Genomic DNA, 13,521 nt, shown 5'->3' with positions numbered 1-13,521 from the left:
GAAGATGCAGGAAAGTAGGTGAGAGGCAAGCTTAAGTTCTAGATCAGATCTATATGTACCCGGATGTGGACTGTCATGATGAGTGAACTCAGGTCATGAATGGAACCACGGCTATTGATTGGTCTGACGTCAAAGAAATCCTTATTCCATTTTTTACTTCGAACAACTATTGAGGCCATGCAGAGGGCTGCATCTTACCCCATCCGTCGGCCAATAGGTTACATCTGACACAGCAAACCAGGTCGTATTTTGGACCGGCGCGAATTTTCCGGCACTATTTTAGAAGGAATTAGGCATCTAATTAAACAGTGCAGCTTGGCAAGCGCTTTGATGGGGCTGTAGAGTAATGAAAATGGCCTTGTGTCTTGGCCGACAAGCAAACTACAAAGCAAGATCGGAAAAAGAAAAAAAACACAGGCGCCTATGCGTTTCGACAGGTTCGACAAGGTCCAAAATAAGGCTTGCAGAAGCCCATAAAAATAGAGAACACAGTTTAAAACCCAACGACAATATGAGCCCTGAAAGGCTGAGACGAGCTCCGCCTGGTGCCGGTGCTCCATAGGGTTTGCTCCATAGGACCTCTTTTCCGAGCATGCAGATCAGTGATTGGACCTCTTCCTGTTAGACTTGCCGCCAGGATCCCGGGATAGCCTGCTGCGACATGTATCGTCTAGCGCCGTAAGATCGAGGGTGTCGGGGTTTGACAATCCTGCTGTCGCGTGGGTCAGATCGGATGATCTCACCGTGCGGATCGAAGATGCAAACGGAATGACGTGAAAGGGAAGAGAGAGAGATCTGTGGCGGTGTCGAGACGCCAAGGTCACGTGTGGCGGCCATCTCCGAATTGTTGCCTGAGGCGGAAACAATTCTATAACTAGCTTGGGATTTTATTTACCAAGCTGTACACACTCCCAAGTGGGCAGCAACCAGAAAAAACACACTCTATCCAGATAAACCACGCACACCTATACCCACTACACAAACCACCAAAACCACCCTGAAATGACCACCGAAACCCCACAACAACAACCCCAAATGGCAATTGCAACAGCAACACCTGCCCGAACCTCCGCCCTCCTCGCAAACCTAAGCGCAGTAACAGCCCGAATCAGCGCGGCGGCAGCAAAAGCCCCAAACCCCTCCAAACCAATCAGACTAGTAGCAGTCTCAAAGCTCAAACCCGCATCCGATGCGTTAGCACTACACCAAGCACCAGCGCCAGTCTCACAAGCACACTTCGGCGAGAATTACATCCAAGAACTGCTTGAGAAATCACGCCTCCTGCCTCCGACTATAAAATGGCATTTCATTGGCGGGTTGCAGTCTAATAAGTGTGTCATGCTTGCGCGTGATGTGCGTGGGTTGTGGGCTGTTGAGAGTGTTGATACGGAGAAGAAGGCTGGGTTGCTTGATAAGGGGTGGGGAGAGAGGGATATTACGAAGCTTGGTCGGCAAGATGATGACGGTGCTGATGGCAGACTGCGCGTCTATGTGCAGGTTAACACATCCGGAGAAGAGAATAAGGCGGGCATTGAACCTGCTGCGGCGGCGGGATTGTGTTCTTTCATCCGGGAGAAGTGTCCTCGGTTGAAATTGCAGGGTGTTATGACTATTGGGGCGATTGCTAGGTCAAGGGATACGACTGCAGAGAATGAGAATGAGGATTTTGTCTGTTTGCGTGAGACAAGGGACCGGATTGTTCGGGAGCTTGGGCTGACAGGTGCTGAGGCGGAGTTGGAGCTTAGTATGGGAATGAGTTCTGATTTTGAGGGGGCTATTGCTCTTGGGAGTGATCAGGTTCGGGTTGGGACTACTATCTTTGGGGATCGGCCGCCTAAGGCTGAGGCTAGGGTTGTTTGAGTTTGGACTGCATTACTGGGGTTATGAGTTACGACTTTTGTTTTTTAGTTTTTACCCTTTGCATGAAAGAAGGGAGCATGGGGATAAGGTCCTACTGTAGTATACTGTTTACTAAATTCTAGTGGAAGGTTTATACAAGAAAAGAACGCGCTCCAATTCGAAGAACGCTCGCTGGTATTTGACTGGGGAATCCAATTAGAGATATACATGAATAGCTCGAACCCAGCCGCAGATGCAAATGCATTACGAGTCGAACTCGTCTCCTCTTATTCCCTGCGACAACCTCTGTTCCATCTGTCTCACGAGGGACTGCGGGACTTGTTCTTGAGTAGCACGGATCGTGACACGATACATCTGGGGTAGAGTTAGTAAGATGAAACATCACAGTTAGAAGGACAGCCAAGGAAATAGTAGTACATACCGACTTCTCATAGTTGGGCTCCAGCCGGAGCAGACAGCCCGTCTTACCACCCTCGAATTGGAATACCGAACATCCAACGATATTCTGGGAGTTTGGATCGACACCGTCCAAGATTTTGAACGAAAAGCCCTCGACAATCTTGCGAGTAAATGCCTCGTTGATCGACTTGTTCTTGCCTGTTAATCCAAAGGTCTTCTGGGACTCCAGCGGGGGCCCGCCAATCTGGCGCCATCGCTTGAAGAATTCTTCAGCTGACAGCGCTGAGGATTCCATGTAGCGATGCATCAAGACAGGCAGCTGGAGCGTGTAGGCTTGCAGCGCACCGGCCAGGTATGAGATACGAATTGTAGGCGCATCCGTGAATGGGCCATGTGCAGTGCAGAACAGAGTCAGCTGTGTCTGCCCGGAAGCTGCCACTGTTGGCTCTGGCAGGTTCTTGGTGTCGACCTTCAGGTTAGGGGAGGCCGGGTTGTCGACTGTAGTGGTAAGGGACCCGATAGGGTATGTAGACTTGTTTGAGATGTACAGTTTCACTACACCCATAGGACCCCGGTACTCTGACCGCAGTCCGACCTGGATCTGGGCATCTTCGAAAAGAACGCCCTCGCGGGAGAAAAACAGGCGGTTGTAGCCAATGTCCCATTCGGGGGTCAGATGAGCGGCACTGGCCATGTTTGGCGCTGGGCCCGAAGGACTGCTGAGATCCAGGCCAGCCAAGTCGCCTGATGCACTTGAACCGGTTGCGCTGGCGGGGATACCATTAGACCCAGTCCGCGTACCATGGACGATGGTTGTGAAGGTGCGCTTGAGACCGGTGTTCTGTGCAAGGAGCATTTCCTGTTTGTCTGCATTGGCATCCTTGCCACCAATAACCCAAGCCTTCCTTTCACTAGCACCGGCTGTCTTCTGATGCAGCCGAGAGAGTAGAATGGAAGCCCGCTCGGAGAAGGGAGGCATCTCATCGCAAACTGTTCGGAGCAGATCATCTGTGGGGAGGGTCGCCAGCGACAGGTATTCAAATGCTCGCTGTTGCAGTTCAGAATCGGGAGAGTGGCTGTACAGGCGGAAGATCTGCAAAAGCTGAGGTTTGATTTCGGGGAACAAGTTCACGAACTTGACAAATGATGACAGGATCATAGCCCGCGCATTGTCAGAGCTGGAGAACATCTTGGCCTGCAGGGCCAGGAACTGCTCAATAGGGCTTGAGCCTGCATTTTCGGCGATAAGGTGACCGAACTCGCCCAAGACGTAGCAGCCAATCTTCACCAAACTTTCGTGACAATCGCTCTTCATGTAGTTTAAGAGAGTGTGTGCTGCGTACGCTTGTAATTCTTCGTTGTTGGTAACGATTTGAATCACTCGTTGCCACACTTCGTCGTTGACATGTTCACCTGCCAGTGAAAGCAGTTTCAATGTCATATCGATGTACCACTGTGCATCTGAGGCGTATTTCTCGGTAAGAATGGCAACCTTCAACACCATTTCCTCTCGAATGGCGTAGTCTGCAGTCTGCAGATATCGCAAGAGTTCATTGACAATCGGGCCAGCATTACTGGTATCACACATGCTGTACAGCAGGTCCAATCCTTTACGTCGGACACTGATGTCGCGGTCTCGAAGCGAGCCCAAGATAATGTTCTGGTGCTTTTTAATCGGGTCAAGTGTTTCAGCTCGAGCAGCAAAATGACTCAAAGCGTCCAGACCGAGGTATCGAACGTTGGTCTCGCGAGACTGGATGTATTTGCCCAGGCGGGAGGAGATCTGTAGCATAAGGTTGTGCTCAGAGTCGAGGTGGATGAGAAGGTTGATGGCTTCGAATAGAATTGCATTCTGAGCATTGTTCTGCTGAACATTCTTAGGTGTTTCCATTGCAGCTTGCATAATCTGAGATAGAGACTCTCGGATGATCTGGCGAACATGACTGTCCTCTGTTATAGAAGGTGAGCAACTGAGCAAAAATAGCGAATCGATTGGTCTTACCTGATGGAGGATAGTACTGCAACAGGCGCAGGAACTTGACCTGAACCCATGGGCATGGAACACGGTAGTAGAGGTAATCCGGGGCAATATCATTATCGACCACGATCCTCTTCAACCGCTGTGCAGCCTTGACATAACAACCCTTGTATTCCTCCGGCATGTCCTGTGCCAGCGCCATAACTAGAGAGGTAACAGAGAGAGTAACACCCATGTCGGGGTCATCCATAATTGAAATAATTCTCTCAGCCCACTCGTTCCGAACAATACCCGGGTACTTGCGGTACAACCGGAGTAACGTTAAAGCAGCCTTCTTCTTGACAAAGGCCTTGGAAGTCCTAAAAAAAGTCAGAAACCTAGCAAACCAAAGATCAGACATTGGAACTCACGGTGAAATCAAAAGTCTGTGGACCTCCGTCCCAAGCGCCTCTCCCAACTCCTTACCACCAACATTAGCAACAGCATGCAATGCCAAGCAGTTATTCAATTCATGATGATCAAGCAGATCCTTCCGAATACTGTTAACAACCAGATGAAGCAGCTCATGCTCTTCATGCAAGAACAACGTAACAGCCAAGTATCCAATCTGCTTCTCAGAGTACTTAGTCGACGAAATCAAGTTAACAGCCTCAAGGTGACCGAAATCAACATCATAGCCCTGGATGTAGACATAGAGCAACTTGCAAACGTATTTTTTCTTCTGGTAGCCGTTCAAATTCCCAGACTTGAATTTCTGTCGGATATTGGCAAGCTCCTTGTTCACGCGCTTTTCTTCCAGTTCGCGCGCACGGGCATTGCGCAGATCGGCAATGAACTGCACCAGCCCTCGCATCGACGACATGATTGCGGATTGTATTTGTAGGTATTGGACCGTCTCGTTATGTAGTCACGAATTCAACTACGACCGTGATAAGGACGGTATGGTGGGGTTCAGTTCGAAGGTCGCCCGCGCATGCCACGCGGGATTATCGCCTCAGGGGGTTCGCGATCGGAGGCTCAACGTCACACAACCATGTCCCGGTTATGATGGCAGTTCGGCTAGTGGGCATTGGCCATGCAGGTGATTTGGGAGGGATTCGGAGGGGCTCGTTGGAGCTCGGTGGAAAACAGGGGGTTGAGGTTATGGGAGGGTTCCTGGGATGCTGGTCAGCCGCTGGTGGGACCCGAAGCCACGGAGTTGAGCTGGGGTGACAACGTACAAAACAGCCAGTTTAGTGACCCCAGGAGAAATAGGCGGAGCAGCAGAGGTGTTGAGTCCATCCCCATAAACTTGTCTTTCCTGGGTCACTTCCGCTGTCGATCAGCCAGAGTTCCGCCGTGGCGGTGGTTTCGGAATAATGTTTGGGCGGTGGCTGTGCTGGGAGTATTACTTGCACTCTACAGATCCCTGATTATAGTGATTCCGTGAAATGAAAGATGTAAGCAGATGCTATAGCGAGGAGTTATGCCGTATTGTGATATTCGGCTCAACCATTCCATTGCTCATCCGCACACCTCAGAGGAACAAGCTTTGTGAGGCTCGAAATGTACCTATTTTAAGCACAATCCTATTTAAAAGCCACCCAATCCATTTACATATCCTCTAGGATCCTTAAATTGAATCGGATTCGCATACTACCATCTCTGCGCAATTTCTTACTTAAATATCCAGTCAAACAAAAAGAATTAGTCTCTCATTTCGTATCTCGTGAGTATCAAACCCCAAAGCAACCATATTGTATGCCCGAACCCAAGACTCCACCAATCCCGCAACAGCAAGGAAAGGAAATGCAACTGGATGGAGAAAGCATATCAACCATCAAGCAGGAAAAAAAATGAAACAAAGACCAGATGATTTCTCGTCTAAGAGCGGGTAGTGAAATCAACCTCAAGGGCAGACTCGATACCAGCAGCCTTCTCACAGGTGCAGGAAGCTAAAGAAACAAAGTTAGCAAATCTCATCTACCAATATTATGGAGATAGTAGAACAAAACATACCCTGAGGACGGCTGCCGCAAGCACAAGTCTCGCCAGAGATGGCCGCGTTCTCACTGACGGAGCGCTCACAGGTGCACTGGCCAGCGGGGCGGGCGCCTATTTGCATGTTAGTATAGACATCTCTGCAGGAAAATAAAAGGTGACTTACGGCAAGAGCAGCGGGGACCGGTCACGGCGTTCTCGGAGGAAGCCTTGTTGCAGCTGCAGTGGAGAGCGCTCTGCTGGCCGCAGGAGCACTTGGCCTGAGCGGCGCAGACACAGCTGCCGTCCTGGGAGGTCTTGCAGCAAGTAGTGGCGGGGTGAACCATGTTGGCGGGATTGGTGATAAGGTGATGAATTTGCAAAGCTGCAACTTTCTGAGAGTTAAAGAGTTGAGGAGTGAAGATTCAGAGATCTGGAGGCTTTGAAGAAGATGAGAAAATAAAAAGAAGATACGTCCTGCTTCTCTTTTATTTATACTGGCTGGATGCGTCAGAGTATCAAAGATTGTTGTTAATGCCTGTGCTCTGATTGGCTGGAATGCATAGAGTCACGTGGTCATCGTTGTTCATTTACAGGCTGCTGGTTGGCCGCACTTGGGCACACTTCAAATACTCGCCACTTGAGTGGCCAGAGACTGTGGCCTGATTGTGGATGTGTTCAGGCAAAGGGTTGAGGATTACTTTTGTCTTGTTTCTGATTTGATGAGACGGATGTGGATGACCAGGGTTCCCAGGTGTGATGTTGGGACTCGGACTCCGGTGCTTTTGCTAGGCTATGCAGGCAAGGGAACTATGATTTAGGTGCATCGGGAGCTCTGACCCTAACGAGTTAAGGATTATAAGCTAATAACGACTCGGAAATTGCATTTGCCAGAAAGACAGGGGATAGGGGAATGAACAGGTGGTCATTATATATTTTCACATGCTATCTAGTATACTACAGTAACGGACTGTCCAACTTATTGATATCAGGCAAGCTTTGTGGTATTATCTGGAAATGACCCAGATTAAACCACTACCCAATTATACCATACTCAACAACCCCAACACAAGCAATTGTAGAATCACAGAACTGACATATGAGAATAAAATAAAGTAAAGATGCAGTTAAAACAGAATATAAGGATAGTATAAACACATAGAACAGAAGAAACCTTAAAAGGAAACCCATAAAACCAAAGCCAGAAACGCTGTGAAAATGATTAATGATTAAAGCACGCTGATATAGATCAAGGATCCTTGGTTAACCCAGCTAACCAGTTAACCGGAACATGGAGGTAGAGGTGGAGATGGAGATCGAGACATGACAGTAATGAAGTCGATGTCGAAGTCGAAAATGCTGTGTAGATGATGAAAACTGTGCGAGAGAGTATAGAGCGAGGGCATAGCAGACAAGGCTGGCGTCCATGTTTTGAGCTCGTTGCACCTGTTGCTTCCCTCACTGCTGAATATAGTTAGGATAGTTGTAAGACGAGTTCCCGAATTTATTTCGCAGAGGGTCCAAAGTTGGCGTTTGCATCTGATCGTGTCCCGCAGGACCAGACTCAGAAGGGAAAGAGGCGGGAAGGTTCATGTTGGAGGTATTGGCTTGTGTGTAGGGAATGGCCGAAGGAGTCTCATATGGGTAGGATCGGTACTCTTGGGGAGCTGAGACTGGAATGTTCTGCATGGTGGACATGGGTCGTCCTTGTGATGGTAGCTGAGAGCCCATTCCCAGCTGGTAATTTTGCGGCTGCGAGCCTGTTTGAAAGTATCTTGTTAGTATTGCTTTTCGTTGGGCTGGTTCATGCCCGATTGGGAGAAAGACATACCGAGATTGTTCATGTCGTATGTAATATGTGCCCCCTGTGAGTCGGTTGGGGACACTGAGCCCTCGAAAGTTTGGTGCTGGTCATAAGGTGCAGCCATGCCATGGTGCCGTGGCATAGAATATTCCATGGGACGTCTCATATAAGGCAGACCTGGCTGGTTTGCCTGAGGTCCTGCGAAGCGGTTGGGCATCTGATATGCGTAAGGAGAAGGGTGAGCAGAAGCATCGGATAGGCTGCTCGATCTGGTGACAGGGTAATCGTTGCGAATGGTTCTATGCAAATCGTTCATGGAGGCAGAAGCTGCAGGACGGAACATCATGTTCGACTGATTCAGACCGTCATTTCGTCCCGCAGTCGAGGACATGTAGGTTCCTGCGGTCGACGCAGAGCTGAGAGGCGAAACGAGGTACTCGTCTTCATTTGGTCGGGGGAAACATTCAGTACGCAGTGTTCTCAAGGCCCCGAAATCCGGATTTGGGGCTGCGTAGCCTTGTGGAGACGCCACTGGAGTAACACCTGTTGACTTGCCTTCAAAAGGCGTGCGAAGGACTTTTGTGGTATCGAAATCGTCAGGGAGGGCCCGAGATTTAAGCATTCTCTCGCGATCATTCGTGGTCAGACGCTTGAGCTTTGCTCGTCTGTAGAGATGCCCATGTTAACAAAGAACTGAATAGAGGTGAATAGTGAAGCCCTACCTATTTTGGAACCAGACTTGTACTTGACGAGGAGTTAAACCAGGGATCTCTCTCGAAAGGCGCTCTCGATGAGCAGCATCTGGATGTGCCTGGCGAGTGAACTCGCTCATCAGGAAACGTGTTTGGTTATGTGTTAAGCTAAGCCCTAGTCAGCCTCAGATTTCTGTACTTCATCTCAATGTCTCCTACCGGAATCGCTTCATTTTCTTCTTCTCCAACGACGGCGATCTATTGTTGTCATCGCTCCCCATCATATCCTTATCATCATCAGGACTAATCGTCTCCTCCCGTTCGTGCTCATCCCGGTGATCATGTCCAAACGAAGAACCAGCTGTCTCATCAAGATGTCCGGGCCCGACCAGGGGCTGAGCAGGCGAAAAGGGGCGCTGGTTGATACTGGGTATCTCCAACTTGACCCGCGGTAGCATATCCTGTTTCGCAGCTTCTAGCCTGTGGTTGACCCTATCCCGAGGTGGGATTTCTCCCGCGTACGCCGGACCAGACATACCCATGGACGAGGACGGGTTATTCAAGGCATTCTCAGCCTTGAAGCCAGCCGGTTGCATCTCCGTAGGACGTCCAGAAGCAAAAGAAACAGGACCGGGAATACCGGGCTCCTTCTCCCTCACAGAGTAATGGGGGAGATCGTCCTTCCTAGAGAGAATCTCTCGCTGTTCCGGGACAGATGAGATGAGACTGTAGACAGAGGCGAAGGGACTGGCGTAGATAAGGCAGGTAACCAAAGGCAAGGACCGCCGACTGACATGATAGAATTGACTTAAGTCCTTGACCACGAAGATTTTCAAGAATCTCAAGGCAAAGGATCAGCACGTTAGAGAAACCTGGCAATCAAAAAGAACTAATAACGGCCCTTAGATGAGACGGTGGGTCTGATCGAAATACCGGGGCGCTTGCGTAAAGGAAGGGATTCTTCAATTAAACGGAGTAAAGGGTGAAGCGTGTTCCAGACTATACTGCTGGAGAGAAAGAGAGGGGTGATGGGCGCCAACTGATGTGTGTCAGAAGAACCGGTGTGCAGCAGTCCAGAAGGAAAAAGAGATGGCCCAGACGAAGAGGCGGGACACTTGATTTCCTCTGAATCCGAGATCGTTTCTGATGAGCTTTACGCGGCTTGTACGGAGTACATGTAAGAGAAGGGCATCCACCAGGGTGAGAAATCTGGTACCTGGCAATGTTGTTAGACCAGGGGAGATATCCCAAACGTGAGAGGCAAATCCAACAAGGCTCAATAGCCAAGCGAGGACAAGGGCGGAGGTAGTGGAAATAGGTGTCGGGATAGGATATTAAACGGACGCCCACTATGCCCCAAGGGTCCACAAGTATAGTCACAGGGCCCGGGAAAAGACCAGTATGCAGAATACCTCCGGCTTTCTTTCCTTCGAAGATATGAAGTGTGCAATGAAAAGTATTGTGACTAGGTCGATCCCAACGGTCATAACGGTCTGATGAAAGCCAAAAGAGACACCAAAACAGGGAAATGCACAAGGTACGACACCCAACGATCACTGAAAGGGTGGGGGGAAAGACTACATGTGTTAAGAGCACCACAGATGCGATCACTCCGATCTGTTTACTGAAGATCCCACACCGAACGGTCAATAGCGCGGTCACCGTATCAGACACTGGTTACAGATGCGTAAAGAAATGATACATAAAACAGCTAGTAGCATCACTAAAAGGATCGTCTTCGGAGAATAAAACCATAGCCTCAGATCCATTACCCATATCCGGCTTAAAGGCTTTCTAGAAGATCCAAAAAAAAGAAAAATATACCAAGTACGGGGTAATATTGGAGTCGTGCTCTGAGCCACCTAGCCACCTCTCCATAAAGGCCACGGCCGAATCTTCCAGGACGCATGGATCTGTGGCAAATCATATGCCCCGAGCTGAACGGCCTGGAAATATCCGCAGCAATTCAGCTCAGACAAGTCTGGACAAGGAAGAAAGAAGTATGGGTCCAGCGGAGTTCGGCTCGGACGAGAGAGAAACAACCAGCTACTTATAGTTGTTTCTCACATCTTTCACTGCCGGATTGCATGATACATGGTAGAGGTCTATGGGATTCGATCTCCGGGATCTGGAGAAAAGAGAAAAAAGCGAGAAAAAGGCCAAACAAAAAAAGCCCGACACCATTTGCATGGGTCATCAGCCAACCGTAGACGAAAGACCCTTGCTCGGCCGGAACTCGCAGACCATGTGGAAGTATGTGGCGTGGTGGGATCCGTAAGCGGCCACCCTAAGGCGCCGGACCCTCGCTATCGATCAGAGATGACCACTCAGCACGCTGCCCGCCACACTCCATCGTGAATGGATAGAGAGGGAGGTCAAGTGGAGTTACCGGATTGTAAGACCAAAACAAAAATGAAAAATAAATATTGAATATTCAAAAATTCAATCCAATTGCAATGCTGCATGAAGTATGACTGGGAGAGCCTCATTGGCGACACTGGCGAGCTCTGAAACCGGTTCAAGTTACATGTATTAGCGAGACAACAGGGATTATATACTACCCTTCAATTCTAGTGCTAACCGTTGTAAAATCCTGTCCGAAAGGATTTCAATAGTTCCTAGTTCCTATAGAAGCGGCGTTGGCCCTAGCAGGAGAGACCACCTAGCGGACCATGCGCAGAGACAGGGAGGGCGAAAATCATCCGTTACCCGTTAGGGGGCAATGACTGTCGACTTGACCATGGCTCGGTAGATGTCTCCTGAAATCTCCACAACATGAAACAATTCGGGTCGCAGGTGAAATGAGTAAAAAGATCTTGCAGTTACTGTGGGCCAGAACTTGCCTCGGGAATACCGAATAGCCAGTATAGTCCACCGGGATTTTACTCTCTTCTCATAGGTGCCACAAACTCAGCCACGCCACATGATACAGACAGAATACACAGTACAATATACATGTAAGTACTCCGTACAATGACATATAGTGTACAAGTGGAGTACATCTCATGGTTCCCCGTATATATCCAACGTGGAGCATTGCAATGCAGCCTTGATGGGTCTCGGAGGAGAAAACTCGGAACCGTTGGACTTCGATCCCGAATCAGAGTCCACAGAGCTGATTCGCTACGGCCGAAACGGCGACGATCGCTTCAACATCGACCTCTTTTCCCTTTCAAGGAATATGGCCAAACTCTGGCTTGGGAAATGAAATAACGTCAAAGAGACAGCCACGCGGAACTATCCGCCTACAGTACACGGTCCAGACAGAAATTGTACGGTGTGGGGGAAGTCAGATCGAGGTGATCGAAGAGCAACTTTAATTCCCTAACATGTTATAGCCCTTTCATTTCGCTCCATTGCTTACACGTCGTGTGGGTGACGCAAGCCGATCTCTTGGCTCGGATGGAGTGGCCTTTTTTCTCCCCTGCGGCAAAATGGGCCGATGCCCTGCAGGAGTATGAAAGTAAATAATCAATAATCAATAATCAAGAACGTGGGAATGTGGAACGTGTTCAGATAGTCATGCATCACGTATTCGTACCCGTTCCTATTACCTGAATCATATAGTTAGATAGCTTTGTCCTGAATCATACGAGTTAGATAGCTTTGTCCAGCCAAATTTCTTGTCCTAACACTAATCGGGTCAACTATACCCATGGAAGTCACAGTCTGAGAAAGCAGGGTCAATTAGATTTCCATGGTTAACATCTCTAGCTGTACTAATTCGGAAGAAGTTGCGAATTTAGCAGCTAGCCCGGTGGAATATTTCAAGTGTATAAGACATGCCAGATCGAAAACATGAAAATCACGCAGCCTAAGCCTCTACATGTATGTAGCGGGTTCCACCGTGGAGACCAAACTCAGCGCTTGTGTCTGATTGTGAAGTTATGTGTGCTTTCGTATACTTTAGTGTTAACCTATACAGTTTGTTCCTGAAGCTCTGTGCGTCTGTGTGTCTCAACCTACCTGCCTCTAGCTTTTTTGGGTTTCTCTAGCTTCCCATGCGAACTACCACTGAAATCAAGTCAATGGACGCGAAGGATTTTCCTGCCGCAGTTTCTGCGGAGTTTACCTCGAAGGAGGGGGCCAAAATATGAGCAATGTGTCCACTTCTGGAACTAATGCTGTTCGACTTTTTTTTTTTCTAAACTTCCTAAACTCGTGGGCTCCTATTTTCCTCTGCCTTTTAGTCTAGTGTTTTTAGTCTTTCCTCATTTTTTTTTCTAATTTTTAATTTTTTCCAGGCACCGACTTTACTGTCCTGACACCGAAGCCACTTAATCTTCCTTAGCCTGGCAACTGAAACATGGCTGTGACGGTTCGGGCGGCCCAACCATGCCACTGGCAATTCCTCCGGAGATAGAACATTCTGGATGGACATATCGATTTTGGGATTATTGGACGGGATTTACACTTTGACTGGCTCTTTAGTTATGCTACTTCATGCAGGAACCTTTCCCAAAAGTCATTTCTATTAGAGTTGCCGATCAGCTAAAGAATCTTAGTCTCCACGTCGGTAGCTAATTTTTCCAGATGTGGTCTTTGGTCTCTGGCCCTCATTCGCCCCTCGGGTACAGGTACTGTATGAATATTTATTCCTGCTGCTAGTGGCCGCGCTTCCGGACTAAGCTACCCACTCCCCCGTTAGCCCCACGGAGATGTCGGACTCGGATCGAAAGAAGCCGCCGTGCCGCCGGCCACCTGGTGTTCGGTCTTGATCGGCATATGCCCTGGTATTCTGGATAGGGGTATTGTTATGTTGAGGACCTTGAAAAGGGGGTCTTGAATGTATCCGATGAATATGCGAAGACCGAATAACGGTCAGGTTG

General features: G+C 48.9%; 4 protein-coding genes across 4 annotated transcripts; 1 reads left to right on the top strand and 3 right to left on the bottom strand.

Moving 5' to 3' along the window:
• Positions 1-1,002: 1,002 nt before the first annotated feature.
• N7446_002908 (YggS family pyridoxal phosphate enzyme) lies at positions 1,003-1,860 on the top strand (the record flags this gene model as incomplete). Its single annotated transcript, XM_058511657.1, has 1 exon — positions 1,003-1,860. The coding sequence occupies one exon, from the start codon at positions 1,003-1,005 to the stop codon at positions 1,858-1,860; it is 858 nt and encodes a 285-aa protein (XP_058377193.1).
• Positions 1,861-2,103: 243 nt separating this feature from the next.
• Positions 2,104-5,099, bottom strand: N7446_002907 (AP-2 complex subunit alpha; the record flags this gene model as incomplete). Its single annotated transcript, XM_058511656.1, has 4 exons — positions 2,104-2,214; positions 2,282-4,209; positions 4,262-4,596; positions 4,648-5,099. The coding sequence occupies 4 exons, from the start codon at positions 5,097-5,099 to the stop codon at positions 2,104-2,106; spliced, it is 2,826 nt and encodes a 941-aa protein (XP_058377192.1).
• A 1,001-nt stretch (positions 5,100-6,100) lies between these two features.
• On the bottom strand, positions 6,101-6,543 carry N7446_002906 (putative copper resistance protein Crd2; the record flags this gene model as incomplete). The annotated part of the gene is made up of 3 exons (XM_058511655.1): positions 6,101-6,171; positions 6,236-6,331; positions 6,384-6,543. 3 exons carry the CDS (start codon positions 6,541-6,543, stop codon positions 6,101-6,103), a joined length of 327 nt encoding a protein of 108 aa, XP_058377191.1.
• A 1,111-nt stretch (positions 6,544-7,654) lies between these two features.
• On the bottom strand, positions 7,655-9,288 carry N7446_002905 (homeobox domain-containing protein; the record flags this gene model as incomplete). The annotated part of the gene is made up of 4 exons (XM_058511654.1): positions 7,655-7,956; positions 8,028-8,665; positions 8,723-8,860; positions 8,912-9,288. The coding sequence occupies 4 exons, from the start codon at positions 9,286-9,288 to the stop codon at positions 7,655-7,657; spliced, it is 1,455 nt and encodes a 484-aa protein (XP_058377190.1).
• Between the last annotated feature and the right edge of the window lie 4,233 nt (positions 9,289-13,521).

This window comes from Penicillium canescens, assembly GCF_028828765.1.
Source record: "Penicillium canescens strain IBT 15451 chromosome Unknown utg000002l_segment0_segment0, whole genome shotgun sequence".
In the NCBI taxonomy this organism is placed as follows: domain Eukaryota; kingdom Fungi; phylum Ascomycota; class Eurotiomycetes; order Eurotiales; family Aspergillaceae; genus Penicillium; species Penicillium canescens.
This window is presented reverse-complemented; position numbering and strand designations above follow the sequence as displayed.